Source organism: Protopterus annectens, chromosome 15.part0 (assembly GCF_019279795.1).
Source record: "Protopterus annectens isolate FY-2018-M chromosome 15.part0, PAN1.0, whole genome shotgun sequence".
NCBI lineage: Eukaryota > Metazoa > Chordata > Ceratodontiformes > Protopteridae > Protopterus > Protopterus annectens.
The window spans coordinates 648,983,547-649,010,969 of NC_056749.1; the positions used below are offsets into that span (position 1 = coordinate 648,983,547).

The window sequence follows — 27,423 nt, forward strand, 5'->3', positions numbered from 1 at the left end:
GTGTTTTTTAACCAAAAGATATTATAATCACTCAAATATCTTCTCACATACTTCTTTTTTTAAACTTTCAAAGTTTTCTGAACTTGTACTGTTTCTCTTATCCTAAAAAAAATATGAAATTGAATGAGTATGAGGTGCATGGAGTGAGGTGATTATGCCCTGATAGTCAGAAAAAGAGAAGTCAGTTAAACTCGTAAGACATGATCATAACAAATGCTATACATCCCTCCTTCACTTGCTAAGACTGGGTGTCAAGCTGGGCAGTTAAATCTGCCAGTGGTGACCTGCAAATGACAATAGTCTAATTAAAAATGGATTTGTTTTTGCCTTTTGTCTGTTCTGGTAGCGTGACCCTGACTTTATGTAACATAAAAAAGCATGTGTTATTGCCTTTCTGATGATGTTTGCTAAGTGCTTTATGTCATTTAAAGCTGCCAAAACACTTATGGCTTTTTGTTTTCTGTAACTAGCAGTCCATGGAGCCGATAAACCTCCATGCACTACAGTTATGATCAGATCTCTCATTGTAGCCCTTTATTATGTGTTCTAAACATGGATGCCAAGATTCACCTCAAGAGTTTTGCTCTCAAGGTGAGTTTGTTGGCATCCATGTATCAAACACATAATAAGCCAGTTATGGTTAGAGACCTGCTCATAATCCACTATAATGTATATGGGTTGCTTATTGATTATGTAGCTATTATTTATTCTGTATGTTGTTCTTCTTTCGGCTTTTTCCCGTTAGGGGTCGCCACAGCGAAACTCCGGTCCGCTAATGATTGGCAGTAGATTTTTACAGTGCTGAGGTGCCAGCTCGATGCGCAACCTCCAGTGAAGGCACACCCATTTCACGCATGTCTTTCGAACGCCACTCAACCGTGGGGAGGACATGCAGACTCCACACAGAAGGTGCTCCAGCCGAGAATTGAATGGGAGAACCTCTTGCTTTGAGGCGACAATGCTACTGCTGCACCACCGCGGCTTAGCTATTATTTATTCTGTATGTTGTGTGTAAATTTCCTTGGTGTTACAAATCTTTGATACTTTACGGTTATATGTATAATTGGAACTTTTCTTTCCAGTCCTCAGCAGAAAATTGCTTTTAGCTCAGTTGAACTATTTCAGTAAACAAATAGAATGAATGGATATGTAAGTAATTAAGTAAGTAAATAAAAGGTAAGGTTTTCCAGTGTATGGAAGATGCATAGTATTAGTTGCTAAAACAATGCATCCTACTGAATCTTTAACACTTAACATACTCTAAACTACTTTTCCTAGCAAACTTCCAAGAACTTAATGTAACTAGCCTCCATGCATTTGATAAAAAGATAACTCCATATTGGTTCTGTACAGTCAAACTTTTCAGTTCTTGTGGTGCACCTTGTTAAATAAAAGATTATTAAAGCTGCCATATTAAATACTATTTTTCATTTCTGCTGTGTGTAAATATATATATGTATATATATATTTTATATATATAGATATATATATATATATATGTTTTTATATATATATATATATATATATATATATATATATATATATATATGTTTTATATATATATATATATATATATATATCTATATATACCTGCAGAAACCTCATCTACAACCTGGAAAGGAAACTAATCACCTATAAAAACATTGAGTACGACATCTACTTTCTAAGATCTTGTGTTCACCACAAGATCGTGCCACAAGGACTCAGATTTTACAGATTCCCAAATGGGATCAAGAAAGACACAGGCATTTTCGCTGGCCTGGTCAAGCTCTACAACGAAGCAGGCCTTTCCTCACTCAACCTGCTCATCACTTACAACCAGGAACGGCTGGAATTAATGAAGGAAGACATCCTCAAACTGCAGGAACAAATCCTAACGCAGCCTGACTTTGGAAACTACAAGCACCTTTTTGATAATATTACTCCCAAAATCACCAGGCACGTAGCCACCCTCATCTTCAGGAAACAGAAAAAGCTCAACCGTGATCTACAACAATACCGGGACAACCACGCATACACAATACCGGGACAACCACGCATACACACTACCTGATGAAAGACATCGGGGAACAACCAACGGCTACACGAGGCAACCCCCAACGACCACCACCACATCCACAGGATCACCTCCACCTCCTCCACAGGCTACAGATGCCACCATACAACAAGCAGAGCTTATCACCAACCCCCCTCCTCCCGTACCTACTCCCATGGCAGGAAGCCCAGCCAGCGGGGCTAACGAGCTCAACAGAGAGCAACCCCAACAGCCTTTTTTATGGCAACAAGGACCAGGCTGTCCAGCCCTCAGCACGGGGGCAACTCACCAGAACAACAGGAGAGGGAGGGGAGGACCAAGAACCATGGGCAGAGGGAGAGGATCGAGCCGCTGGACACATGTCGGCAGACCCATGAACACCAGGAGCTCCATGAGGAGGTACTAGGGGAGCGGGAGTTGCAACTCACCAGCGTACTTTTCAATTTAACTAACAGAAATCTCTCAGAGGCCCACGTGAGCTTATTAAACAAGGGCTTCTCCTTTTTGCCATCACAAAGAGCACAGATCACTGACGTTTTGCTGGATCTCAGGCTTTATCTCAGAAAACTAAATCTGAAAGTGCTTCTGAGTAACACAGAGGACACAGACTCAGAATCCTCCGACGTCCCTGATACACTCGCAGCCCCCAGAAAAAAGAGTTTATTCACCCCAGCCCTCAACAACACGCTTTCAGCCTTCCAAAAAGTGTGTAAGCAAGATCTCAGAGGGCTTCTTAATGAGCCCCACTCCCATAAATGGTACAACGTCTCACCAGCGGAACTGGTCGCCATGCGGGACTTAAGCCAGGATCACAATCTGTGTATCATGAAAGCGGATAAAGGAACGGGTCTTGTACTTATGGAGCAGGAAACCTATGTACAGAAACGTAACAATTTGCTACTTAACCAGGACTTTTACAAGGCTGTGACCTTGAATGAAGTGAACAAAAGCTTCACTACCATTGATAAGCTGCTAAAAACCCTGGAATGCAAGCAGCATATCACCCTTGAGGAATTTGTTTTTCTGTCTGTGCACAACCTCAGCCTAGGAAGAGCATTCGGCATCCCCAAAGTACACAAGGACCCCACCGACCCCCCATTCAGGCTCATCGTCTCTAACTATAAAACCAAGACAGAGACAATATCGGAATACCTGGACTTCATTTTCAACCCGCTAGTTCAGGCAACGGATTTTTACATCAAGGACTCCTGGGACTTTTTAAACATTTTGCATGAGAGTAATATTGATTTTTCAAAATGCATGTTAGTAACGCTAGACGTAGTAGCATTATACTCCAACATCCCCCACAGGGACGGTTTGGAAGCGTTAGAACTGTTTCTTAACAAGCATGCTAAATACAATGTTTTTGAAACTGAAATGCTTATAGCTTTAACCACAGTGGTTCTGAAAAACAACTTTTTCTGCTTCAATGGAGCCATCTACCTACAGACCAAGGGGGTGGCGATGGGGTCCAAAATGGCCCCCTCTTTTGCCAACCTAGTCCTCAGCACATGGGAGAAGGAGACCTTGACCCATATACAAGGCTTCCACAAAGCCCACTTATACCGTCGTTTTATTGACGATATTTTTTTCGTGTGGGAGGGTGACAACACCGAGCTGGACACCTTCCTTACGACTCTCACAAACAGCATCCCATACCTAGACTTTGTAGTCTCAGGACGAGGGACCCACATCTCCTTCCTTGATACTCAGTTAACCATTGACCCCAGCACTGGCAGCCTTACCTCCAATGTGTACCGGAAGAACACTTACAGGAACAACTTACTGGATTTCAATAGTCAGCATCCCTTCTTTATGAAGAAGAATGTGCTCAAAGGGCAGTACATCCGCCTCTCCAGGATCATCTCTGACGATGATACCTTCCTCAAGGAAAGCCAATTCCTTTCAGAAATGTTCATCCGCCGACATTACCCCAAACAACTAGTAGAGGATGTGTTTCAAGAAGTGGCCTCCCACAGATCAGACAGACACCCACCCATCCTTACTCATGGCTTCACCCCCCAGGTGACCACCAGAACTACTGAACCCAAGAACAGAAACTGTAGCTTCCCCATCAGCCAAGATATGCAACCCATTAGGGATATCATTGGCAAAAACTGGAACATAATAAGAGCGGACCACAACACCCATCAGATAGTGGGTAATGAGCCTGTCTTCTCATACAAGAAGACCAGAACTCTTAAACAAACCTTTGAAAGGAAAGAGACCCCATACTCAGGAATGGCGCAGACCCCCATGAGCCTGCTAACCCACAAAACCCCAAAGGTATGGGCCCTTGCAAGCATTGTGTAGTCTGCCCTTTCATACACTCAGGCACATCCTACACTTTTCAACACTGCAACATCACGGTGCAGTTCAAAGCCCAGCACGACTGCCACTCAACTTTTGTAGTCTATGCAGCCTACTGCAACCAGTGTTTTTCCTTCTACATTGGGAAAACAATTAGAAAGCTCTCAGACAGGGTGAAGGAACACCTTGCAGCCATCAGGCATAATGACAGTTACAATGCATTAAGCAGACATGCCACCAGCTGCAATGGCTTCACCTGTTTTAAATTTCTAGTGGTAGAACAGGTCCAGCAGTTTTTTGGAGATTGCAACACACTACTGGAGCTGAAGGAATTAAGATGGCAACTCCTCCTTGAAGCAGATACCCCACCAGGGCTCAATGAGAATCTCAACATTAAATGTGCATTAAAGTGGTACAACTAAAAAGTTACAGCACGCCCCCTAGTGGCAGGATGTTAGCAGATAAAACCTTTTGTTTTATAGCAGTGTCTCTCATTAGTCCAAATACTACTGCATTGGCGTAGAATATCTACCAATCATAGTGAAGTATTTTTTTACACCAGTTAGACTATTTAAAGCTCGCACAGTATTGCAAATGCATTACATTTTGCTCTGATGAAGTTCGATTGTTACCAATAAAGCGAACGAAAGCGCTCAGCAAATAACAGTTCTGGCTCAGCGTCTATTCATTGGAATTCTGTTTTTGTTTTTAACAGTTCGGAAGTTTTCAGTAGTATATATATATATATATATATATATATATATATATATATATATATATATATATATACATTCTCCATAAATAAATCTGCAGTTTGAAGCAAATTACTACCACAAGCCTACCGTTTGCAAGCAGACATTGTCTTCAAATATAAAATAATTGTGGATTCAGCAAACATAAAGTTTGAAACTCTTCATAAGGCATTGTAGCCAACACGAGTCTTATGAAATTAACTTATTTTTCATATCCTGAATGGTTTGTTATTTTATAAAGTTGTAAAAATACAGAATTAAAATCACCAGCCATGACTAGTAAGGATTTTATTACCAATAACTTCAGGAAACCACCAGTTAAAGTGGAACAAAATGTATTTAAGTAATTATTGATAAGTAAATGTAGCCTTGCATATAGTGTCCTTACAGCTAGCAAGTATATAATGACAGTTGAGTGATTACAGGTGTTATTTATTAAACACAATTATTTTCTTAGCATTTTGATAAGAAGAGTATGCAAGCATTGCGTACCCACACCTACTAAGTTTAAGATGCTCATCCTTATTTAAATCACATTCATAAAAAAGTTGAAAAGCCTACTTGATTTAAATAAATCACAAAGTGGCTATGCATTCCAAGTAAAAAGTTTAAATTCATACAAATGTAAAAAAATATAAGAAGAATGAAGCAAATAAGCATAGAAGAAATTTGTCTTGATTAGGAGAATAAGAAATTAGAACTGCAACTAAAATAAAATGATGAATAAACTCTGTACAATGTATACAACCCACAAACAGCTAAAAAACAACAGGAACAAGTTCCACCAGGATTTATTGTAAACAAGAAATCTCTCTCTCTGACGTCTCGGCCAAAGCCTTCAAGGAGAATAAAACACTTACATAAAAAGACAGTTTATATACACAAGCATCATGAAATGATTAAACAATTAATCAATTAACACAACCATTCAACAAGCTAATACTCTCCAATTGAGCTCTTCATTTAGCCCAAAAGGAAACATAGTTTTAAATTTTAAAATATATACAGTTTCTTTCTGCACTAATATAGTTTTAACATCAGTATCATTAAACATAGAAACACAAACTTGTTCTAAAATAGTTCCTTTCAAACCCTCATTACATTTATTATGTGCTTCTAGAAAATGTGCTGCAACTGGGCTGTCTTCTTTACCATTTTTGATGTCTCTTAAATGCTCTAAAAATCTTGTTTTAAAAGCCCTCTTTGAAACAAATGTTTCAAAGTGTCACTTATGTAAGTGTTTTATTCTCCTTGAAGGCTTTGGCCGAGACGTCAGAGAGAGAGATTTCTTGTTTACAATAAATCCTGGTGGAACTTGTTCCTGTTGTTTTTTTGCTATTTGCTTTGGTTCCTGTTGTTCCAGCTTTAATCCACAAACAGCTCCCTAGTATGCTGTCGCAGACGCAGGTTGCCTAATGCATCTTTGTCGAACTGAAAAGCGTGAAAAGGCAAAATAGCGAAGCAACTTTTCAGCAAATTCTTTCCATGGGAAAGAATTTGTTTGGCCGCTTTCACTACTTTGCCTTTACGGCACTGTAGTGCAATCTCAGAGTTGATATATTTAAGTAGGGGGTGGGGGGCACAGCCCCCCACATTATGTAATGTTTTACATTTTTTTTTGTTTCGGAACAGCGATTTTTTGGGTCTATATTGGAACCGCAAAAACTCTAGTCACCGAATGCATAAACACCAACACATATTCCGTGAACAGCAAATACACTGAATGCCCTAAACCGTGATATTCAAAAACTTGAACCGTCATAGATGTCCCACCCCAACGCCCGCTGCATACTACCTACCCAAACAAAATAAATAAACCACATATATACACTAACCAAAACCCGACTTCTAACCTTAAACTAAACCCTACTTCTCACCCTAAACTAAATCTTGCATATACCACCATGTATGCACTTACCCACACCCTAACACTAAGGTCCGTAACTATTGCACACTTACCTTAAGAAGCTATACCCAAACAAAATAAATAATCCACACGCAATACACTTAACAAAACCCTACTTCTAACCCTACACTAAATCTCACATACATGACTCTCTATGCACTTACCTTAACCCGCACCCTAATCCTAAGGTCCGTAACTATCTCACACTTACCTTACAGAGCTATACCGCAGAAGGGCCAACCATGACGATTTGACATTTCAGATTTTGTGCTTCAGGACGATCAATGTTTTTGCGGTCTGATGAAGACATGTCGACGTTTATGTATTCGGGTAAGTGGACCTTCGAGGGTCTAATAGGGAATTGATTTTTTTTCCCTTGTAAAAAAATCACTGTTCTGAGGTTTCGACATTGTAAGCTTTTGCGTACATGGGGTCGATTATGTGTCGTTCGCTCTTCTGAGCATGCAATATCATAATATAGACCCCAACAAACTGCCTATAACCAGTAGATGTATGGCTATATAACCATAAAATTATAAGAAACGGAAGAGAAGAAAAATGAAGGTGAAATTCAATAAACTTGCATGAAAAAAAAAGCTTAGTTCAGGCCCACTTCTGGTTAAAAGAGATTATTGAATTTGTAATAAGTACTCATTTATAGATGCATAGGTATATACACTACTACTGACACTGAGGTCCTTATAAGTCTAGCCATGCAATCCAAATGTATCCCACAGGCTATTTTGCCTTAGAGGTTGTTTTAAGGGGTGTTTGTTAGTTAAGGCATGATTTAACAGCTGCCTCTGTCCATCAGAGACATAGGTGTCAGACCATGGATGAAGTTCTGGTTTCCCATCCATGGGCCCGGGTTAGGGAAGGGCTCTGTTTCACATGGATGGGAAGCCTATTCCAGAGGATATGGGTTCTCTTTGATATATACCTGTCCCCCATGTCCTATTTAAATAGCAAGCAACATTTCAATGCTTGGATCTAGTAGTTCTGATACTGTTTATTTTGCTGATATGCAAAAAGTTGATCAGGGCGGGATCCATAGATGTCTTATATACCAGTCCTAAATTGCCTGTGGATGTTGCAGTTGTTGCTTGGGCCTGTTCATGTACATACTGAGGGGAGAATTAATCTTAATGATGGGTCTAATGATGGTTGAGTAAAGTGGCATTATAACTTCCTTGGACCTAGATGCCATGCCCTTACTTATAGGTTAAGTGACATAGAATGATTCTCTTGCTACTTTAGACACATGTTGGTCAAAAGCCAGGGTACTATCTACGTGAGCACCCAAATGTGTCTACTTTTTGGGGTGTTTTATTGATGAGGTAGTTTCACAGGGCGTCTGACTTCCCAAAAGCTACTGTTATGCATTTCTTTACGCTGAGTTTTCAGCAGTGGCTTTGGCAGCAGTCATTCATCTGTGTCAGACCATCCTGTAAAATGTTAGCATCTTGGAGAATTTCTATGATTGCACTCTGCTTGCAATCTTCTGCAAATGTGGTAAGCCTGAGGCTCTTCACATTGGCCTTGACAGCCTAGAAATACATGCAAAGGAGGAGCAGACCCAGGATAGACCCTTGTAAGACTCCACAGATGACCGGCCTTTTTGTGGAGGTGGTCTCTCCAGTCTTAACCTCCTGGGTCCTGTCTCTGAGCCAGCTGGCTATCAAGCGGGACATATAGGGTTTTATGCCTAATTCCATGAGTTTGTTAAAAATGCCTGATTCAGGTATTGTATAAAATGAAGATTAATAAAGTAGTGAGATCAAATGTATGAGGTTTAACTTTAACTTTAACTTTAGGAATTACACAGAGGAACGTGTACGCCATTGGGTTCTTCATTTACAGGCTGAGAAGTTTCCAGGTATTAATGGAAGGACTTTGATTAAACCTGTTTTGAAGGGACGGGGTCTCTTCAAGTAAAGTAATATATATATTTGTTAAGTGCATTTTTTGTATTGATGTTATGTCATTTTCACAAATGGAGCCCTGTTCCTTTTACACTGAGTGTATGAATGGTTCTGCTTAATTGCTTGATATTCTTCATTGGTTCTTTCTAATTGATGCACTAACGTTTTTATATATATATGATGTTTTAGTTTGGTTTTATGGTCTGATGAAGCATGTATTTCCGTGTGAAAGCGCTTACCTGTTCAACAATAAATTGTTTTTAGTTTATGCCTTCGGCTGTGGCGTGGTGCATATATCTTTGTTTCATATTGTATAAAATGCCTTAGCTAGTTTAAGGTAGGCAGTTTGTACCATTTTGCCTTCATCCATTGCCTTGATGACTTTTTCAAAGAAGTCCACCAGGTTCAGTAGGTATGATCTGCCTATGACAAAACCAAACTGGATTGGGTCCTGTGTCTGAAGATTTTCTATGCCATTTCTAATCAATTCCATGATAATTCTTTCCATGGCTTTTCGTATGAGACTGGTCAGACTAGTAGGTCTGTAGTTCCTGGGATCCATTGATGGTCCACCGTTCTGCAGATAGATGACTACTGTAGTCATCTATTTGCTTGGCATGAAGCCTATTTGGAGGCTATGGTTGAATAGTGGCCTGATGTGTCATATTTAAGGTTATTTAGGAGGCAACCTGGGATATTATCAGGGACCACTGACGCTATAATCTTGGCCTTAGATAGGGCCTTTAAGACCTGCTCTGTACTGACAGTTGGAGGGGTTATGTTAGATGGTATTTCCTGCGGTGTGGCTGGGTTGAGAGGGGGTAAAGTTGGACCTGAATTTATATGCCAGAAGGTTTGCTATATCTCCCTGGCCCATGGATGTGGCTCCATTTAATAACAGTTCAGCACACTGTAAATTGCTACCTTTTAGGTTTTGGACATAGCTTAAGAAGGACTTAATGGTTGCTTATGGCTTGGGACGCTATCTTTATCTCAGACTTTGTTTTGCTGGACTTAATTTGTCTTCTTAGTTGTCAGTTCTGTTTAATGAGAAAGTTTTTATCATTTTTAGCATTTTCTTCCTAATTTTAACTATGACTTTTTTCTTTTCACCTGAGTGTTTTTTTGGAGTCAGTTTTGATCTTATTTCTGGTTGGTGTAGCTGACTCCAAGCACTCATTCACATGGTTGTAGAGAGCTTTTGTGAATAATTCCTCATAAGCTGCTGTGTTATCTGGGTTTGGAGGGGGGTGAAATTTTTACAGGTAGTCGTTTGCTAAAAGGAAGTTTGCTTTGAAGTAGTTCCTAACTGTGATAGGGTTTACTGGGGCTACAGAATTGATTTTTATTTTTATTTTGGAGACTGTGTTATAGTCTGATCATACTAGAGAAGCCACAACACTGTGGGGGGGGGGGGGTTAGTGTTCTCCCATGTTCTCTCATGATTGTGATTACCATGCTCAATGTGTTTGTACTTCTGGTAGGTGTATGCATTATCTGGCCTTGTGTTAAGAAAGTCTAGGAAACTCTGCACCTGCAAATATGGAGTTGTGTAAGATTCCCAGTTTATACAGGAATAATTAAAAATGTTCATATGTGTTGTTTGGCAGGCTGCCAGATCTTTCAATTTATCTGTGGTAAGTAAGATGCATAAAATGTTCACTTTGCTAACAGTTATTTTTTGCAAACTTTGCTTAGAAATAGTTTTCGTTGGTAAGCTAAAAATTAATTTAAAAAAAAGCTGGAGCAGGCATATACCTAACAGTCCTGTGGAAGTTAGTAACTGGGATCATTTAAGGAAAGGTGCGTAACAATCAGTTTTGAAAACTGCATACAGATATTTAGACTGATTGTAATCGACAGGGTTAGTAATAAAATGATAGGTATGGACTGAAACACAATGCATTTAACCAAAACAAACAAAATGTAACCAGAGTGCCTAAATGTCTTTTGATGAATGTGGTCTCAGTGCAGTGCCCCACTTCCATAGTAGGTGGTATTTGTTGGGGTTGAGTGACTATGACAGTAACATTTGACTTTTAGAAAACAGTGAGGCACATAGCTTTGTGAAACAAAGTATCAAAAATAACTTAGTTTAGCAAGGAATGTATGTGGTTGTGTGTGAGTTTGTGTCTGGGGTTGTTAAATTAAACCAGAAGTTTTCCTAGGAGCTTTTTTATGATTGTGATACCAAATTATGTGACCAGATTACAGTAAGAGCTTGACATGATAGTAGCAGAAGTTGGAGTATGCAGCCGTTGCTGCTGATTTTATGGTAGATGTATTTCGTTTTAAGTGTTGACATTTCCATTGCTGCAATCACATAATAACTTAGCTTTGAATAGTCAGTAATCAGTCTGCATGAACTAGTGCTTGCTGCTGGTTACCATGCAGGAATTAGATACCAGAAATGGTCTCGTAACAAAGTGCCCATTGGATGCAAACAATTCACAAATATTCCCAAGGGAACTGTATGTCATGACACTGCATCCTGTGCTGAGTTAATGTTATAAATGACATGGTAGTCCCTCACATTCTAAAACCACACAATACCTGCAGGCTATTACTTACTAATGCTTTTCTTCATCACCAGACAGGTATTCTAGATTCTGTTTTATATCACTGCTTAAACTGTTTTCATTATTTTACAGATTATCATTGCAGTGAGCCAGCTAATAGCTGATGTGTCTCTAACTGGAGGGTCGAGATTTCAGGAGTCCCTTTCCATTATTAATAACTTTGCCAACAGTGATAAAGCTATGAAGGTAACTAACCAAATAATGTAACTTATTTATAATGCCTACTGAATCCCCTTTAATTCTTAAATCAGTCTACTTAAATAGCAAGTTTTGTGAGGAATAACATTATTAATAATTGTTTTAAGTGGTTGGGCATAAAAATTATATAAAATAGCTGGATAGCTCATTAGGACAGTATATAAGTGTTGCTGTGGTGCATGATGTGGCTATGTGACTTTTTCCCATCTTTTGATTTTTACCGATGCCAGACTAATTATTTAAGGCCTCATTTGACCAGAAAGTAGCCAAGCTGTAAAAGTTTCTCATTACCTTGTTTCAGTTATGTTTGCACCATAACAATTGTATGTTTTTTATAGCAATTGCATGTCACGTCATTTATAACAACCAACACACTTTGTAAGAAGAACATCTGGTAACGTTAGAAACTTAGCACTATCTTTTGCTTGTATGTGAAGGTAATACACAACAACACCGATCATCAAGTGGTCTGCTCATTGTGTTTTTAGTTTGTGTAGTGTGTCTTATGTGTTCTGACATGTTTATGAGTATTGGGTAACTGAAGTGAACAAGCAGATCTGTTTTAGAAACAGTATGCAAGATACAGCTTGCATTCATCAGTACATTGTTTTTGCTGTGCTGCTCTAACCAAAACACATTGCGATTCTGGCAAACTGGCGCAGGACAATTTTTTTCTGTCATTGTTGATGATTACTTCAGCTTGAGTAGCATGTCAGAGGATTATTCAGTTAACATGAATGGATTTAGGCTTGTTTCCTACTCTCAAAGAGAGGGCATGAATAGCTGAAGCACTGATCTTTATTGGAAACCAAGGTGGTAATTGAAATCTTCACCAGGGCTCAGAAATAGATACTAGAACAGTAGGATGAAGGAGATACTGTTATCTAAAGACTACATTTATGGTAATACATTTGGATGCAAACAACATTTAGAGCCTACATTTAAGGTTACAGTTAGAAAATAACTTTAATGAAAAATGGAGGAAAATTTAATTTGGCTACATTTTTAAGACCAAAGGGATTGCACTTGATAAAATACTGCAGATACAAGTAAGGTTAAGCCTACTCTTCTTGTAATGCATTAGATGGAGAGAACATCACCTCTGATTCATAGGTTCATAGGGTCATACTAGGCTATCTGCCCTAGGGCATTTATAAGCCTAGCCAGAGTGTGTTTGGCTTTCGCCACCCATTTTAAATGAATTTAGCTATGCCCTTTTTCGAGGTTAGTATACTGTGCCTCTGTCTAACAGTGACACAGAAGTGATACCCAGGGTAAACCTACTATCTCCCATCCACTCATCAAGATTCCTCTTGAAGAGAGTCAATGAGGGACTCTGCCTAACCTGGACTGGGATTTTATTCCAGAGTGAAGAGAGCCTCTGGGTTATGAATCTGTCCCTCCAGCATGTCCTATTTATTTCAGTGCTGAGGTTCAAGTCTCGAGCGTAGCTTGATGGGATTTGGATTTTCTGAGGTGCAGCATGTCCATTAATTCGGGTTGGACATGGCTTTATACGTCAGGCACAGATCGCCTCTGAGCAGGCGGTATGCCACTGAGTAGAGCTGGAGTTTCTTTAACCGGGCAGCATATGGCATCTGTTTGAGCCCTTTGATCCTCTTGGTGAGGTACTTTTGGGGTCTTTCCAATTGCTGCAGGTGTCTGGTAAGGTACATCCCAAAAGGGGCATTGTACTCAATTATGGGCCTGATGAGGGATGAGTAAAGAGGCACGATGACCTCCCCTGATCTAGATGTGAATCCCTTCATGATTAGGTGGGCTATATAAAATGTTTTTCTAACCACTTTGGCCACGTGGTTGTCAAATGAGAGATTGCTATCAACTTGGGTCCCCAGGTCCCTAATTACTTCTTCCGTACTTAATGGATTACCACCTATGTGGTAATTTGTGGGCACTTTGTTTTTGCCAAAGAGGATGACTATACACTTTTTGGTATTTAGCTTGAGGCCATGGCTCTGGCACCAGTTGTCTGTTTCTATGAGGCCCTTTTGTAGGATGCTTGTGTCAGCTGGAGAGTCAATTATGGCGCCCAGTTTGCAGTCATCTGCGAACTTGGTCAGCCATAGTCCTTCCATGTTAGCCTGTACCTCCGAGAAATATATACCGAACAAGAGAGGTCCCAGGATTGAGCCTTGTGGGACGCCACTTGTAACTGGTTTGGAGTCTGACATGGCTCCAGCAATTCTAACCATGTGGGTTCTGTCCTTGAGCCAGTTTGCAACCCATCTAGTGACATAGGGGTTTATATTTAAGCTAGTGAGCTTATCTATAATAAAAAACAAAAAGTTCCACCAAAACTATGAAGCCAATAACAGTTTAATGCTCGATAATCCACAAAAGTTCCATATAAAAATCCACGAACAACTAAGCGCTTTCGCCAAGGTTAAAAAACCATAGGCATCTTCAGAGTTGTTCATTTACAATGCATTCTCCCCTTTTATGCAACTTCCTTTACATTAATTAACCAATCATTCAATACAGTTAACAATCACTTAAAACACAACAAACTAATTTTTTACGACTGCCTGATCTATTAAAAATGCTTGTCAAATATCAACCATGCCCCCACAATTAAAATACTTTAAAATATACTTAAAACTTCATTTTTTCGCTGATACATGTAATATATATTGCCTTCACTAAGCATTCATGTCCAATGATGTATAAAATAACATTTACATATAAATATCAATTATACTTTCATTACTTGATGGTACATGGCATGTGAAAAAATATATATGAATATAAATACAATTGTATATATGTATAAGCGAAAAATACACTTATAAAATTCTCATTATATTAAACTAAACAATTCTACCCTGTTTTATTTTTAAAAAAGGCTTTATAGAAATAAAGTCATTGAGTCCCAGCGACTCGTGGCATTAGTATCTGCCACAGGACTTCTGCCTGTAATGGACTCAATCCCACCCATTTGTTGTCAATAATTTTATCAATGACAAAGAATAAAACTTACTAAAATTCATACACCTGCCTGATGTAAGGCATTGTGTGGATCCTTATTTTTAATAGCTCTCAAATGCTCACTAATCCTGTCCCTTAATCTACGGGTGGTCTTCCCTATGTAAAAACCAGGACAGGAAAGACAAGTGTACCTGCAATTCTCACACTTAGACATGTACGAACCTTTACTGAAACCTACGTGATATGCCTTCAATATATTTTTAATATTGCTACCCCTACTGTGTATTATTTTTGGCTTAGTGCCTATATCGGCAAACATATTCTTGTCAAAAATAATATCCCACCCTTTGTTAATTATTCCTATGACTTCAAATGTAGGTTTCAGTAAAGGTTTGTACATGTCTAAGTGTGAGAATTGTAGGTATTGTAGGTATATTAACAATGGACCTTATGTGGATATTGGTGGATTTGGGTCTCTGTGAAGTGTCCAGGAAAAAGTAATTGTGATTCCAAGAGAGTGGTCTACGTGGCCACTTGTCTTTCCTGTCCTGGTTTTTACATAGGGAAGACCACCCGTAGATTAAGGGACAGGATTAGTGAGCATTTGAGAGCTATTAAAAATAAGGATCCACACAATGCCTTATATTTGCACTCCAGGCAGTGTATGAATTTTAGTAAGTTTTTATTCTTTGTCATTGATAAAATTATTGACAACAAATGGGGTGGGGATTGGGAGTCCATTTTAGAGGCGCACGAGTCCTTGTGGCAGATACGGACTAATGCCACGAGTCCGCCGGGACTCAATGACTTTATTTCTATAAAGCCTTTTTTAAAAATAAAACAGGGTAGAATTGTTTAGTTTAATATAATGAGAATTTTATAAGTGTATTTTTCGCTTATACATATATACAATTGTATTTATATTTATATTTTTTTTTCACATGCCATGTACCATCAAGTAATGAAAGTATAATTGATATTTATATGTAAATGTTATTTTATACATCATTGGACATGAATGCTTAGTGAAGGCAATATATATTACATGTATCATCTAAAAAATGAAGTTTCAAGTATATTTTAAAGTATTTTAATTGTGGGGGCATGGTTGATATTTGACAAGCATTTTTAATAGATCAGGCAGTCGTAAAAAAATATTAAGTAGTAGGAAGTTGCATAAAAGGGGAGAATGCATTGTAAACGAACAACTCTGAAGATGCCTATGTTTTTTTAACCTTGGCGAAAGCACTTAGTTGTTCGTGGATTTTTATATGGAACTTTTGTGGATTATCGAGCATTAAACCATTATTGGCTTCATAGTTTCGGTGGAACTTTTTGGTTTTTGTTTTTTCCGTTCTGCTGGTCATTGACCAGTTGTGTTGAGCTTATCTATAATGCCTGAGTGGGGTATTGTATCGAAGGCTTTTGCAAGGTCCAGGTAGGCTGTGTGGACCACCTTCCCCTCGTCAATGACCTTGGTGACTGTTTCAAAGAAATCGACCAGGTTTAAGAGGCAGGATCTGCCCTTAACAAAGCCAAACTGGGTAGGATCCAGTGTCTGTAGGTCCCCAGTATCTTTATTTATGAGGTCCATGATGATCCTTTCCATAGCTTTGCAGACCAAGCTAGTCAAGCTTATGGGGCGATAGTTTCCAGGATCCGTTGAGGCACCACCTTTGTGGAGAGGGACCACTGTTGCTGTACGCCACTCTTTGGGTACATATCCTGTAGTAAGGCTGAGATTGAACAGTAGTTTTATGTTTGGGTTTAGTTCTTCTTGGAGTTCATGTAGGACGCAGCCCGGGACACCATCTGGTCCCATTGATGCTGTGTTTTTTGCTATGGAGAGGGCGGCTCTTACCTGAGCATCTGAGATGTCAGGGGGGCAGCACTCTGCTGAGATAGATATTTGCCCTTTTGGTGGGAAGGGGAGAAGTTTGCGCTGAACCTGTCAGCTAGGATGTTGGCAATGTCTGTGGGTTTGGTGTATTTTTTGTCATTTTGAACTAATTCTGAGCATATCTGGGAATTTCCACCCAGGTTCCTAACATAACTAAAGAAAGCCTTGTGATTATCCTTAGTGTCCTGTGCAATTTTTCTCTCGAAGCTGGCCTTAGATGATTTTATGAGTGCCCGTAGTTTTTTGCTAATACTGATCAGAGATGCCTTCCCTTTTTGGGATTTTGCTCTATCATGTAGTAGCTTCCTCCTTCTATTGCATAGTTTGTTTATGGCTGGAGTCCACCAGACAGGACGCCTAATTTTGGAGGATTGGGTCTTGGTTTTATTTGGGATTGCATGATCCATGCATTCCTGAAGGTGTTCATAGAATGCGTTTATAAAGGATTCTGCGGTCTGGGCCGTATTTTCCACAGGCCCGGGGGCTTTGAAGGATTCCACCTCGGTTTTGAGGAGTGTGAAATTTGCTTTAGAGAAGTTTTTCACTGTGGTTTTCTGGGCAGGGGCTGGGGTCGGGATGTGAATATCTAGTGAGATTAGTTTATGGTCTGATCTTACCAGTGAGGGATACACTTCTGGTCTGGAGCATAGAGTCCGCATGTTGGTGATGATCAGGTCCAGTATGTTTTCTTCTCTTGTGGGAGTGGCAACAAGTTGTTCCATAGCATTTGAGATTATAAATTCTAGGAACCTTTGGGATAGGGTGTTGGAGCTAGAGTAATGCTCCCAGTCTATGTTAGGGAAGTTGAAGTCGCCCAATATAATGGTGTTTGGAGAAATGTTCATATTTTCCAGTGTTCTCAGGAAGGCTGAGTGGGGTTCCTGGGTTTGGGAGGGTGGTCTGTAGCAGGCTATAAACTGGAAGGCAGTTTTACCCACTGTTAGTTGCACATGGATAGTCTCTGATGCTTCGTGCTGTGCCACCAATCTGGAGGTGTGGGTATCTTTGACGAATATTGATACTCCCCCTCCTTTTGTGGTTCGGTCCAAGTTTTGGGGCCGGAAAACATGGTATGAGGTATAACCTGGTAGTGCTGGGGTGCTCTCTGGAGCCTTGAACCAGGTTTCTGTTACTGCACAGATATCAATGTTCTCCATGCTAAGGAGAATTTCGAGTGCGTGCATCTTGACGTTTAGACGTCTGGCATTGAGTAGCATTACTCTTAGTTTCTTATCCCTTGTGATACCTATGGAGGTGGGTTTGTCTTTTGAGCCTTGCCTAAAAAAGGCACTATGGGGGTGGCAAGAGCCTTTGCCAATATCCGAAAGCCCAGAGGTGACAGGTGCAAGCCATCCCTAGCAAAGCATCGTGACTTGTCGAGCATGTCATCCAGGCAGACAGGTATTAGATCCCCTTTGAATGACACCAATACTTAAGCCAATTGTCGAAATTGATCATCTCGTCTTCATATTGTGGCATCATTCTTGGTGAGGGTAAGATGCTATTCAAGGTCAGGGTCATACCGGCCTGGGCTACATGCTCAGAGAGCTCCTCTATGTCTCTTTTCATGTAGTCCAGAGAGGTATGTCTCAGGTCATTCACACCAGCATGGACAATGACTGAGTCATATTTGTACTTGCCTTGGAGTGACCTGAGTGCTTGTGTTATGTGGCGGATCCTAGCGCCTGACAGGCAGCTCACCGTGACCTTCTCCTTGTTCAGCCTGGTGAGCGGGACGTCAGTGTGCCTGACGATTGAGTCACCTATTACAAGTGTATCAGGTGTGTTGTTTAGCCTTAAGGGCTGTGACTGTTTGGCACACTGGCTTTGTGAGCTATGTGTTGCACGTGTTTTGTTTTGGGGTAGTGGTTGCTTGGGTGTCTGCTTTGGAGGTCTCTGCTGCTTAGGCAGATTTTTATTTAGAGCCTCCGAGTATGTTTTTGTGTGTTTATGTGTTTGGTTTGCTGTCGTGGTAGGTCTGTGTGAGACTGGAATTGTAGTGAGTGTGGTTTCCTTCTCCTCCTGACTGGTTATGCCAGTACTGAGTTGAGTGAGCTTAGCCTCCAGTTTGGCTATATGGTTGCATCTCTCACATGTGTTGGAATTTCTTGGGAGGAGGAGAGGGTTGTCTGTGTACATGAGGCAGTTGTAACACTGCCTCAAGATTTCCAGATTCACCAGCTGGACTGGAGAGGAGATTGACAACTGACCTTTGGACATGCTAGAATAGTATTGGGAATTCCTTTATAATTGAAAAAAGGGCCAGTGGGGAACAAAGTACTCAAGGGGAGTTTGTGAGGGTGTAGTGCTTTTAATTTTTTAGTGCTGACTTGTATCATTGTTTTAGTGAGCAAGTGCCAGGCTTTAGAGTGTGAATAGGGTGTTTATTATGAGAACTATATCAGTTCTAAGGGAAAAAGTGAAGATCAGACTTTGTGGAGCCGAGAATGGTTTAAACCCAATTAAGCGGTGCTGCCCGATACTGTGCTATGTGCAAAATCGTGCAAAGCCGCGCTAAAGCGGGTTTTATACAGGGGGACTTGAAAGAGCTAGAAATTGGCCCAAAACAGCCAATAGACTACCAGATTCTTGTGCTGGGAACAGTCCTCCAGGGATAGATAGGCTGCTCCAAGCTCCCCACTGCCACTGGTGAACAAAGAAGCCTCCCTTTATCCAAGAAAGGAAATGGGTAACACAGGAACTTTCCAAAAGTCCAGAGTACAGCAAAGCCTGTATTTGGACTACTCTAGGTCAGGAAAGATGGGAAACAAGGATAATTTTTTTTTTTGCAACAAACAGACTACCAGATTATTGTACTGGGAACACTCCTCCAGGGATAGATAGGCTGCTCCAAGCTCCCCACTGCCACTGGTGAACAAAGAAGCCTCCCTCTATCCAAGAAAGGAAATGGGCAACACAGGAACTACCAGATTCTTGTGCTGGGAACACTCCTCCAGGGATAGATAGGCAGCTCCAAGCTCCCCACTGCCACTGGTGAACAAAGAAGCCTCCCTTTATCCAAGAAAGGAAATGGGCAACACAGGAACTTTCCAAAAGTCCAGAATACAGCAAAGCCTGTATTTGGACTACTCTAGGTCAGGAAAGATGGAAAACAAGGATAATTTTTTTTTTCTTTTTTGCAACAAACAGCAGGAAAGTGCAATAAATATGTAACACAGGCTGGCGCACTTGAGTGTGTAGCCTCAACAGGTAAATGCAACAAACAGGGCAAACTTTAAAAGTGCAGGTGCAAAAACAACTTTAAACAGTTTAAAACAGTTCAAGAAGCAGAAATACTTGCAGTTTAGCTAGATCGGACATTCGCCCAGGTAGTAGCAGGAAAAAAATCTTTTATCAGGTTAGCAGTCGCTCTTTTAGCCTCTCTGCTGCTGGCACCACTCTGCAGGACCACGAGGAGCTTGGCTGAGTAGTAACAAGCCACAAACCGCGCCAAAGCGGGTTTTATACAGGGGGACTTGAAAGAGCTAGAAATTGGCCCAAAACGGCCAATAGACTACCAGATTCTTGTGCTGGGAACACTCCTCCAGGGATAGATAGGCTGCTCTAAGCTCCCCACTGCCATTGGTGAACAAAGAAGCATCCCTTTATCCAAGAAAGGAAATGGGCAACACAGGAACTTTCCAAAAGTTCAGAATACAACAAAGCCTGTATTTGGACTACTCTAGGTCAGGAAAGATGGGAAACAAGGATAATTTTTTTTTCTTTTTTGCAACAAACAGCAGAAAAATGCAATAAATATGCAACACAGGCTAGTGCACTTAGGCTAGTGCATTTGAGTGTGTAGCCTCAACAGGTAAATGCAACAAACAGGACGAACTTTAAATTACAAGCGCAAAAGCGCGCTAAAGCTGGCTTTAAAGCAGGGGGTTAGAAAGAGATAGGAAATGGCCCAAAATGGCCAATAAGCTACAGGTCACTGGGCTGGAACCACTCCTCAATGGACAGATAGGCTGCTCAGAGCTCCCCACTCTCACTGGTGAACAAAGAAGCTTCCTCCTATCCAAATAAGGATATGGGCAGCACAGGAACTATGACACAGCCCAGAGATCAGCAATAACTGAAGACTGGACTATTCTAGTTCAGTAAAGGCGGGAAACAAGGATTTTTTTTTTTTTTTTTTACAAAGTAGCAGAAATTAAGTACAGAAACACAGTAAATGCTTTAATTCGGCTAGCGCACTTGAGTGTGTAGCCTACCAATTAAACTAAGCAAAAACAAACTTTACAAGTGCAAAAAACTCAGAAATACAGGCAGGAATGCAATAAAACAACTTTGCAGAGCTTATTTAGTTAAAGAAACAGAGAAGTCTATATATACAGAAAAGCAGCTAAAATACACAAACACTTCAGATGCAGTGCAACCTAGAGCACTTGAGTTGTAGCAATATTAAGGCAATGAGCTAATGACACTAGACTGGGAGGAGTGTCACAGATCAGATTTACAGTAGGGGCGTGTCACAGATCAGATTTACAGTAGGGGCGGGCAACTGCAAAGCCACCAAGTATAAGAGCAAGACACCAACTGGGAGGGAGGGTGGGGATAATAGCCTACAGACACCAACTAAGAGGGAGGGTGGGGACAATAGCCTACAGACAGTAGCACTAGAGAAAGCCACAAACAGATAAAGATTTGTAAAGATACAGAATGCTTTTAACTGCAGACAAATCAGTTACGTGTGCAGATTAGTTCATAGCAATAAAATACACTCGAAGACTAAAAATCAGACAATAAAAGTGCTATATATTAATTGTTAAAAACAATAATCTGTGTAAATAATCGAAAAAAACAGGATACTTATATATCTCAGCTAACAGCTGCAGTCAACAACTCTTATCCACTCTGCTCAGTGTGTATAGACAGAAACCCTATCAAAGTTAGGGCTTAAATACCAGAAGAACAACTTTTTTTTTACAAGAACACAAAAGAACCAGCCCCCACTCAGCAGACTATTAACACAATCTAGCAAAGTTAAAGAGAGGCTTCAGCTAGAAACAATAGCCTACAGACAGTAGCACTAGAGAAAGCACAAACAGATAATGATTTGTAAAGATACAAAATGCTTTTAACTGCAGACAAATCAGTTACTTGTGCAGATTAGTTAATAGCAATAAAATACACTCGAAGACTAAAAAGCAGACAATAAAAGTACTATATATTAATTGTTAAAAACAATAATCTGTATAAATAATCGAAAAAAAAACAGGATACTTATATATCTCAGCTAACAGCTGCAGTCAACAACTCTTATCCACTCTGCTCAGTGTTTATAGACAGAAACCCTATCAAAGTTAGGGCTTAAATACCAGAAGAACAACTTTTTTTTTTACGAGAACACAAAAGAACCAGCCCCCACTCAGCAGACTATTAACACAATCTAGCAAAGTTAAAGAGAGGCTTCAGCTAGAAACAATAGCCTACAGACAGTAGCACTAGAGAAAGCACAAACAGATAAAGATTTGTAAAGATACAGAATGCTTTTAACTGCAGACAAATCAGTTACTTGTGCATATTAGTTAATAGCAATAAAATACACTCGAAGACTAAAAAGCAGACAATAAAAGTGCTATATATTAATTGTTAAAAACAATATGTTAAATAATGTCTTGAGTCTTACTGTGCAGGACCAAAACCCCACTTAAAATGGAGACATGATATGGATGCTATAGTACTGGGTCCTGCTGCAAGGTTAGAGGTCAAAATGTTGCTGTCAGTGTTGATCACTGTCAGTAAGTACCTGTGTAGAGTTTATCCCTGGTACCCAGGGATCATAAAATTGCTTCACATTGTTCAGTTTTGAGAGTAAATTAAAATTTAATCTAATAAAGTTTTCCCTTTTCTCTAACGTACTGCAACCTCAGAGCAGGAATATCTATCTATGGATATATATCCGTGGATATCGAAAAGTCAGTGTATTGAAAGGCAACTGATTGAACAAAATTTGTTAATCAGCAGCTTACCAAAAAAGGAAACCATCCTGTTAATTATATATACCAACTTAGAGATTGCACTACAGTGGGAAAAGGGGGTATTACTTGATCTCCACTTCACTGAGATATCACACATAAATAGCTAGCTGATCAGCTGTGCTGGCTTCTTTTGGGTTCGACAAGTTGACTTTTGACAACTTGTTTGTAACCCATATTTATCTGTATTTCTGTCTATATACATATGTATATCAATATATAGCTAGATATGTGTGTTCATCTGAGCACGTTTATATATGTATATATATCAATATCTATATCTGTGTACAAATATATGTATATCTATAGATAATATAGACACACACACATGTATGTATGTATATGCTTTATATACACAAACACACACACACACACACACACATATATATATATATATATATATATATATATATATATATATACAGAGAGAGAGAGAGCGCTAGCAGGAAGAAGCTTCATCAAAAATAATACCTTACTCCGTTCACAATAAGTCATGGACTGCTCTGTTACTGTGAAGAGATCAAAGAAACAAATGGAGTAAAGGCACTAATAAGAAACCAAAATGTCTCTCAACAATCACAACTTCTTCTAAAGAAAGAAGAAGTTATAATAATAATAATAATCTTAATAAATTATCTGTATATATCCATCTAATTAGAAAAGACTCCATATCTAATCTTTACTAAACTATTAAATACAAGTAACATTCCACTCTTCCTACACAAGCTGTACCAGAATAAAATCCTTCCATTAAGGTTGTGAATGTGTTATAGGATGGTTTAACTAATAGCATGTAAAGATAAGAGTCGGCGTTTGTAGAAAAAAATATAGCTTGTTCAATTTTTTGCTAGACAAAGTTTAAAGAGTGAAGCTGAATGTGTTAAATATGTGATGGAGACTAATTTACATTACTAGTATGTATTAATATTATTCAACTTCCAAAGAATAAGTTAACAAATATTAATATGTAATGAAAGGAAAAGTTTACTGTCACTTTAATTAGCATTGTTTAATAGATTCATAGGTAAGTACCAAGCTAGCTGCCCTTGCGGGCCATTTTAAATCTAGCCAGTTTTCTTTTAGTGCTCAAAATAACCTTTCCTGTTTGGTTATAGATTGGCCTTACCCATTGCATGCTCAATAATTATATATTACCCATAATGAGAATAACTGAAATCATATCACAAAGGTGTTACCTCTGTCAATTAGTAGTTCAAGAGGCAGTTCTGGGGTGAATTTTCTATTTCCCATCCATAGATCCAAGTTGCACTTGAATGTTTACACTGATAACTTTGTTTTATCTAGATGAGGAGTCTGTTCCATAGCTGATTAAAGGGGGGGTCAATGACATCCATAGATCTAGACACAACCCCTTTGTTTATTAGCTGTGCAATATAGAGGGACTTTCTTACAACAGGCACATTTGTTCAAAAGTTAATGGTTAGGTTGGTTAATGTTGGTTAATAAGTTTTGACTACCACTTTTCTATCATATTTAGCATTGCACATTTTTTTAATATTTCATATCAAAAGACAGATAAAATATATAAATGGAACTTTCAATGTGGTCAAGAGCAACTATGAAGTTCTCTCTTCCCACTCCCTGCTTAGTTGTGCCCAATATCTGTGAATGTCATGTTTTATCAAGAAATTGTTAAAATATCTTAGTAAGGATTGTGTCCATTCCCAAAAACTATGATTTGTAGGGCAATAAATGCTGTTGCTGAGAATCATATTGAATTGCCAGGATATCTTGAGCCCTTTGGTCATTAGAGTCTTCTTCTTCTTCTTTTGGCTGCTCCCGTTAGGGGTCACCTCAGCGGATTATCTGTTTCTATTTCTTCCTGTCCTCAGCATCTTGCTCTGTCACACCAACCACCTGCATGTCCTCTCTCACCACATCCATAAACCTTATCTTAGGCCTTCCTCTTTTCCTGTTACCTGGCAGCTTCGTCCTTAGCATCTTTTTCCCAATATACTCTGCATCCCTCCTCAGCACATGTCCAAACCAGTGTAATCTTGCCTCTCTGACTTTGTCTCCAAACCTTCCAACCTGGGTTGACACTGTAATATACTTGTTCCTAATCCTGTCCACCCTTGTCATACCCAGTGCAAATCTTAACATCTTTAACTCTGCCACGTCCAGCTCTGACTCCGGCCTTTTTGTCAGTGCCACTGTCTCCAACCCATATAACATAGCTAGTCTGACTACCTTCTTGTAGACCTTCCCTACAAATCACTCCTGACACTCTTCTCCTCCCACTCCATCCTGCCTATACTCTCTTCTTCACCTCTCTTCCACACTCACCATTACTCTGAACTGTTGATCCCAAGTATTTAAACTCATCCACCTTCGCCACCTCTACTCCCTGCATCCTCACCATTCCTTTATCCTCCCTCTCATTCACACAAACATATTCTGTCTTAGTTCTACTGACCTTCATTCCTCTTCTCTCTAGAACATATCTCCACCTCTCCAGGGTCATCTCCACCTGTTCCCTACTCTCACTACAGATCACAATATCATCTGCAAACATCATAGTCCATGGGGACTCCAGTCTGATCTCGTCTGTCAACCTGTCCATCACCATTGCAAATAAGAAAGGGCTCAGAGCTGATCCGTGATGTAATCCCACCGCCACCTTAAATGCATCTGTCACTCCCACCACAGACCTCACCGCTGTCACACTACCCTCGTACATATCCTGTACCACTCTTACATACTTCTCTGACAATCCCGATTTCCTCATACAATACCACAACTCCTCTCTAGGCACCCTGTCATATGCTTTCTCTAATTCCACAAAGACACAGTGCACAACTCCTTCTGACCTTTTCTGTACTTCTCCATCAACACTCTCAGGGCAAACATCACATCTGCAGTTCTCTTTCCTGGCATGAAACCATACTGCTGATCACTAATTATCACCTCCCTTCTTAACCTAGCTTCCACTATTCTTTCCCATAACGTCATGCTGTGACTGATTAATTTAGTCTCTTTGTAGTTACTACACCTCTGCACATCACCCTTATTCTTAAAAATCAGTACCAAAACACCTATCTGAAGTAGGAGATTCATTTGTCTGCAACCTGTGGGTTATGGATCCGATATCGGATCCGAACCGGCATGGTTTACCAGCTATGGATCCAAGCTCTCAGCTCCTCCCCTCACCCATAATGCCCTGCTCTACCCTCATGACCCCAGATCTCGTTTGCCGCGCTGGTGACCAGATTGTGTTCCATAAGCTCTTCAGCTAAGTGTAGTTTTTTAGTCTTAAAGTGCTAATTTTTGAAGTTTTGTGTGAAAGTTGTGTGGAAGTGTAGGTTTCCCTATCTCTTTATTATACTTTTAGTGTTTTAAAATTTAATTTTACTTATCCCTCCCCTCGCTGGTAGCGTAGTGTGTGTTTGGGCCTGTTGAGTGGTTTTGTTACTTTACTTTAACTCTAGTTTAAGTAACTTTTTTGCTTTTGGGATGTCTGAACAACCCAAAGCTGTGTTCTCCAAGTGCTCCGAGTGTGGCCATAAGCTTTCCCCGGCTGATGGCCACACTGATGCCTTGGGGTTGAACACCTCACTTCTGGATGTTCCATTTGTGCAGGGTTCAACCCCAGGGCATTGAAGGAGCGGAGGTCCAAGCTTGTCTTGGCGGGTCTTTTGCCACCGGACTCGGCTCCGGCCTCCGCTCCTTCGGGGGTAACCGTTTCTACGGTTGTCTCCTCTCCGGCTCCCCCTCCTCCTCCTGGGACTCAACCTCCCTGTAGTGGTTCAGAGGAGAGGGAAGCTAGAAAGAAGGACCGGAGGGAGAAGCACCATAAGCGGCGGGCCGAGACCTCTGTTTCGGCACCGCCAGCCAAGCGGGCTTCTCCTCCAGCCTTCTTGTCTGCTGGCTCTCCCCCTCCTCGGCTCCAGTCTCCAGTGTGCTTTTCACCGGGACCTGAGGAGGAGGAGACCCGATCTCCGTCGAGGCTATCGAGGAGGCACTCCAGGCCTACCTCGGTAGCCTCGTCGAGATCAACTTATAGCCTGTCAGACGCTGATCTGGACCGGATGATGAGAAGGTTCATCCAGGCCCAGATGCAGAGGGGAGTCCTCTTGCCTCCTCTGGGGAGCTCACCCTTTTCAAGCCAATTGCTCCTTCTCCGACCCGCTACCAGGGTTCGGAGCAGTTGAGCCGAGCAGCCGAGCCGGGGTGGGTCGGCGCCGATAGTACTTGGTACCGGATCCGACCCTGCCCTCGAGTGCTCGGATCCGACCTCTCGGAGCCTGGATCTGAGCCGGATCCGGGGATCAGTGCTCCTTGGCGCCGTCTGTGTCGGAGCGCACTGTCCCCGGATCCGGAAGCGCCGCGCCGGCTCGATCCACCTCGGATCCGGGGAGCCGATTGTCGGATCCTTTGGTCGAGGTCGGCTCCCCTTCGGCTTTGATGTAGTGGAGAGGGCCCTGTTGAGGGTCTCCGGACCCCGGCACTTGCTTCGGCTCCGTCCGCCTCCTCTGCACTGGGTCAGGCTTCCACCATCCGGCCCTTGGGACAGCCCGCTCCTGTGCCCCAAGCTGTTCCCCTGGAACAGGTTACTGTTTGTGAGGAGTCCTCTGACAGCCCCCCGGAGGAGGTTCCCCGCAAACATATGTGCAAAAGGAGGCACATAGACTCCCCTGAGTCTCTCACAGAAGACACGGATTTGGAGGAAGGAAGGCTCCCCGGTCACCCCGAGGATGTCTCATTTGGAGACATCATGGAAATGCTCCGCATAAGGGGGGGGGTGGTCTGCCCCCAAGTCTTCCTCGGACGAGTCCGTGTTCTTGGAGGCATTTGAAGCGGGCCCGTCTACCTCTTGGGTGTCCCCTCCTGCTGACCCCCTGGTGGACCTCATTACCACCAGGGCGTGAAA

General features: G+C 40.9%; 1 protein-coding gene across 1 annotated transcript in view; it reads left to right on the plus strand.

Annotated features, from left to right (window-relative positions):
• The window catches only part of DOCK11 (dedicator of cytokinesis 11), a 1,858,863-nt gene that overhangs the window by 1,244,519 nt on the left and 586,921 nt on the right, over nucleotides 1–27,423 (plus strand). The window contains exon 42 of the mRNA XM_044057487.1: nucleotides 11,577–11,690. Within this exon, the coding sequence (XP_043913422.1) occupies nucleotides 11,577–11,690 (114 nt within the window). The remainder of the gene's footprint in view (nucleotides 1–11,576; nucleotides 11,691–27,423) is intronic.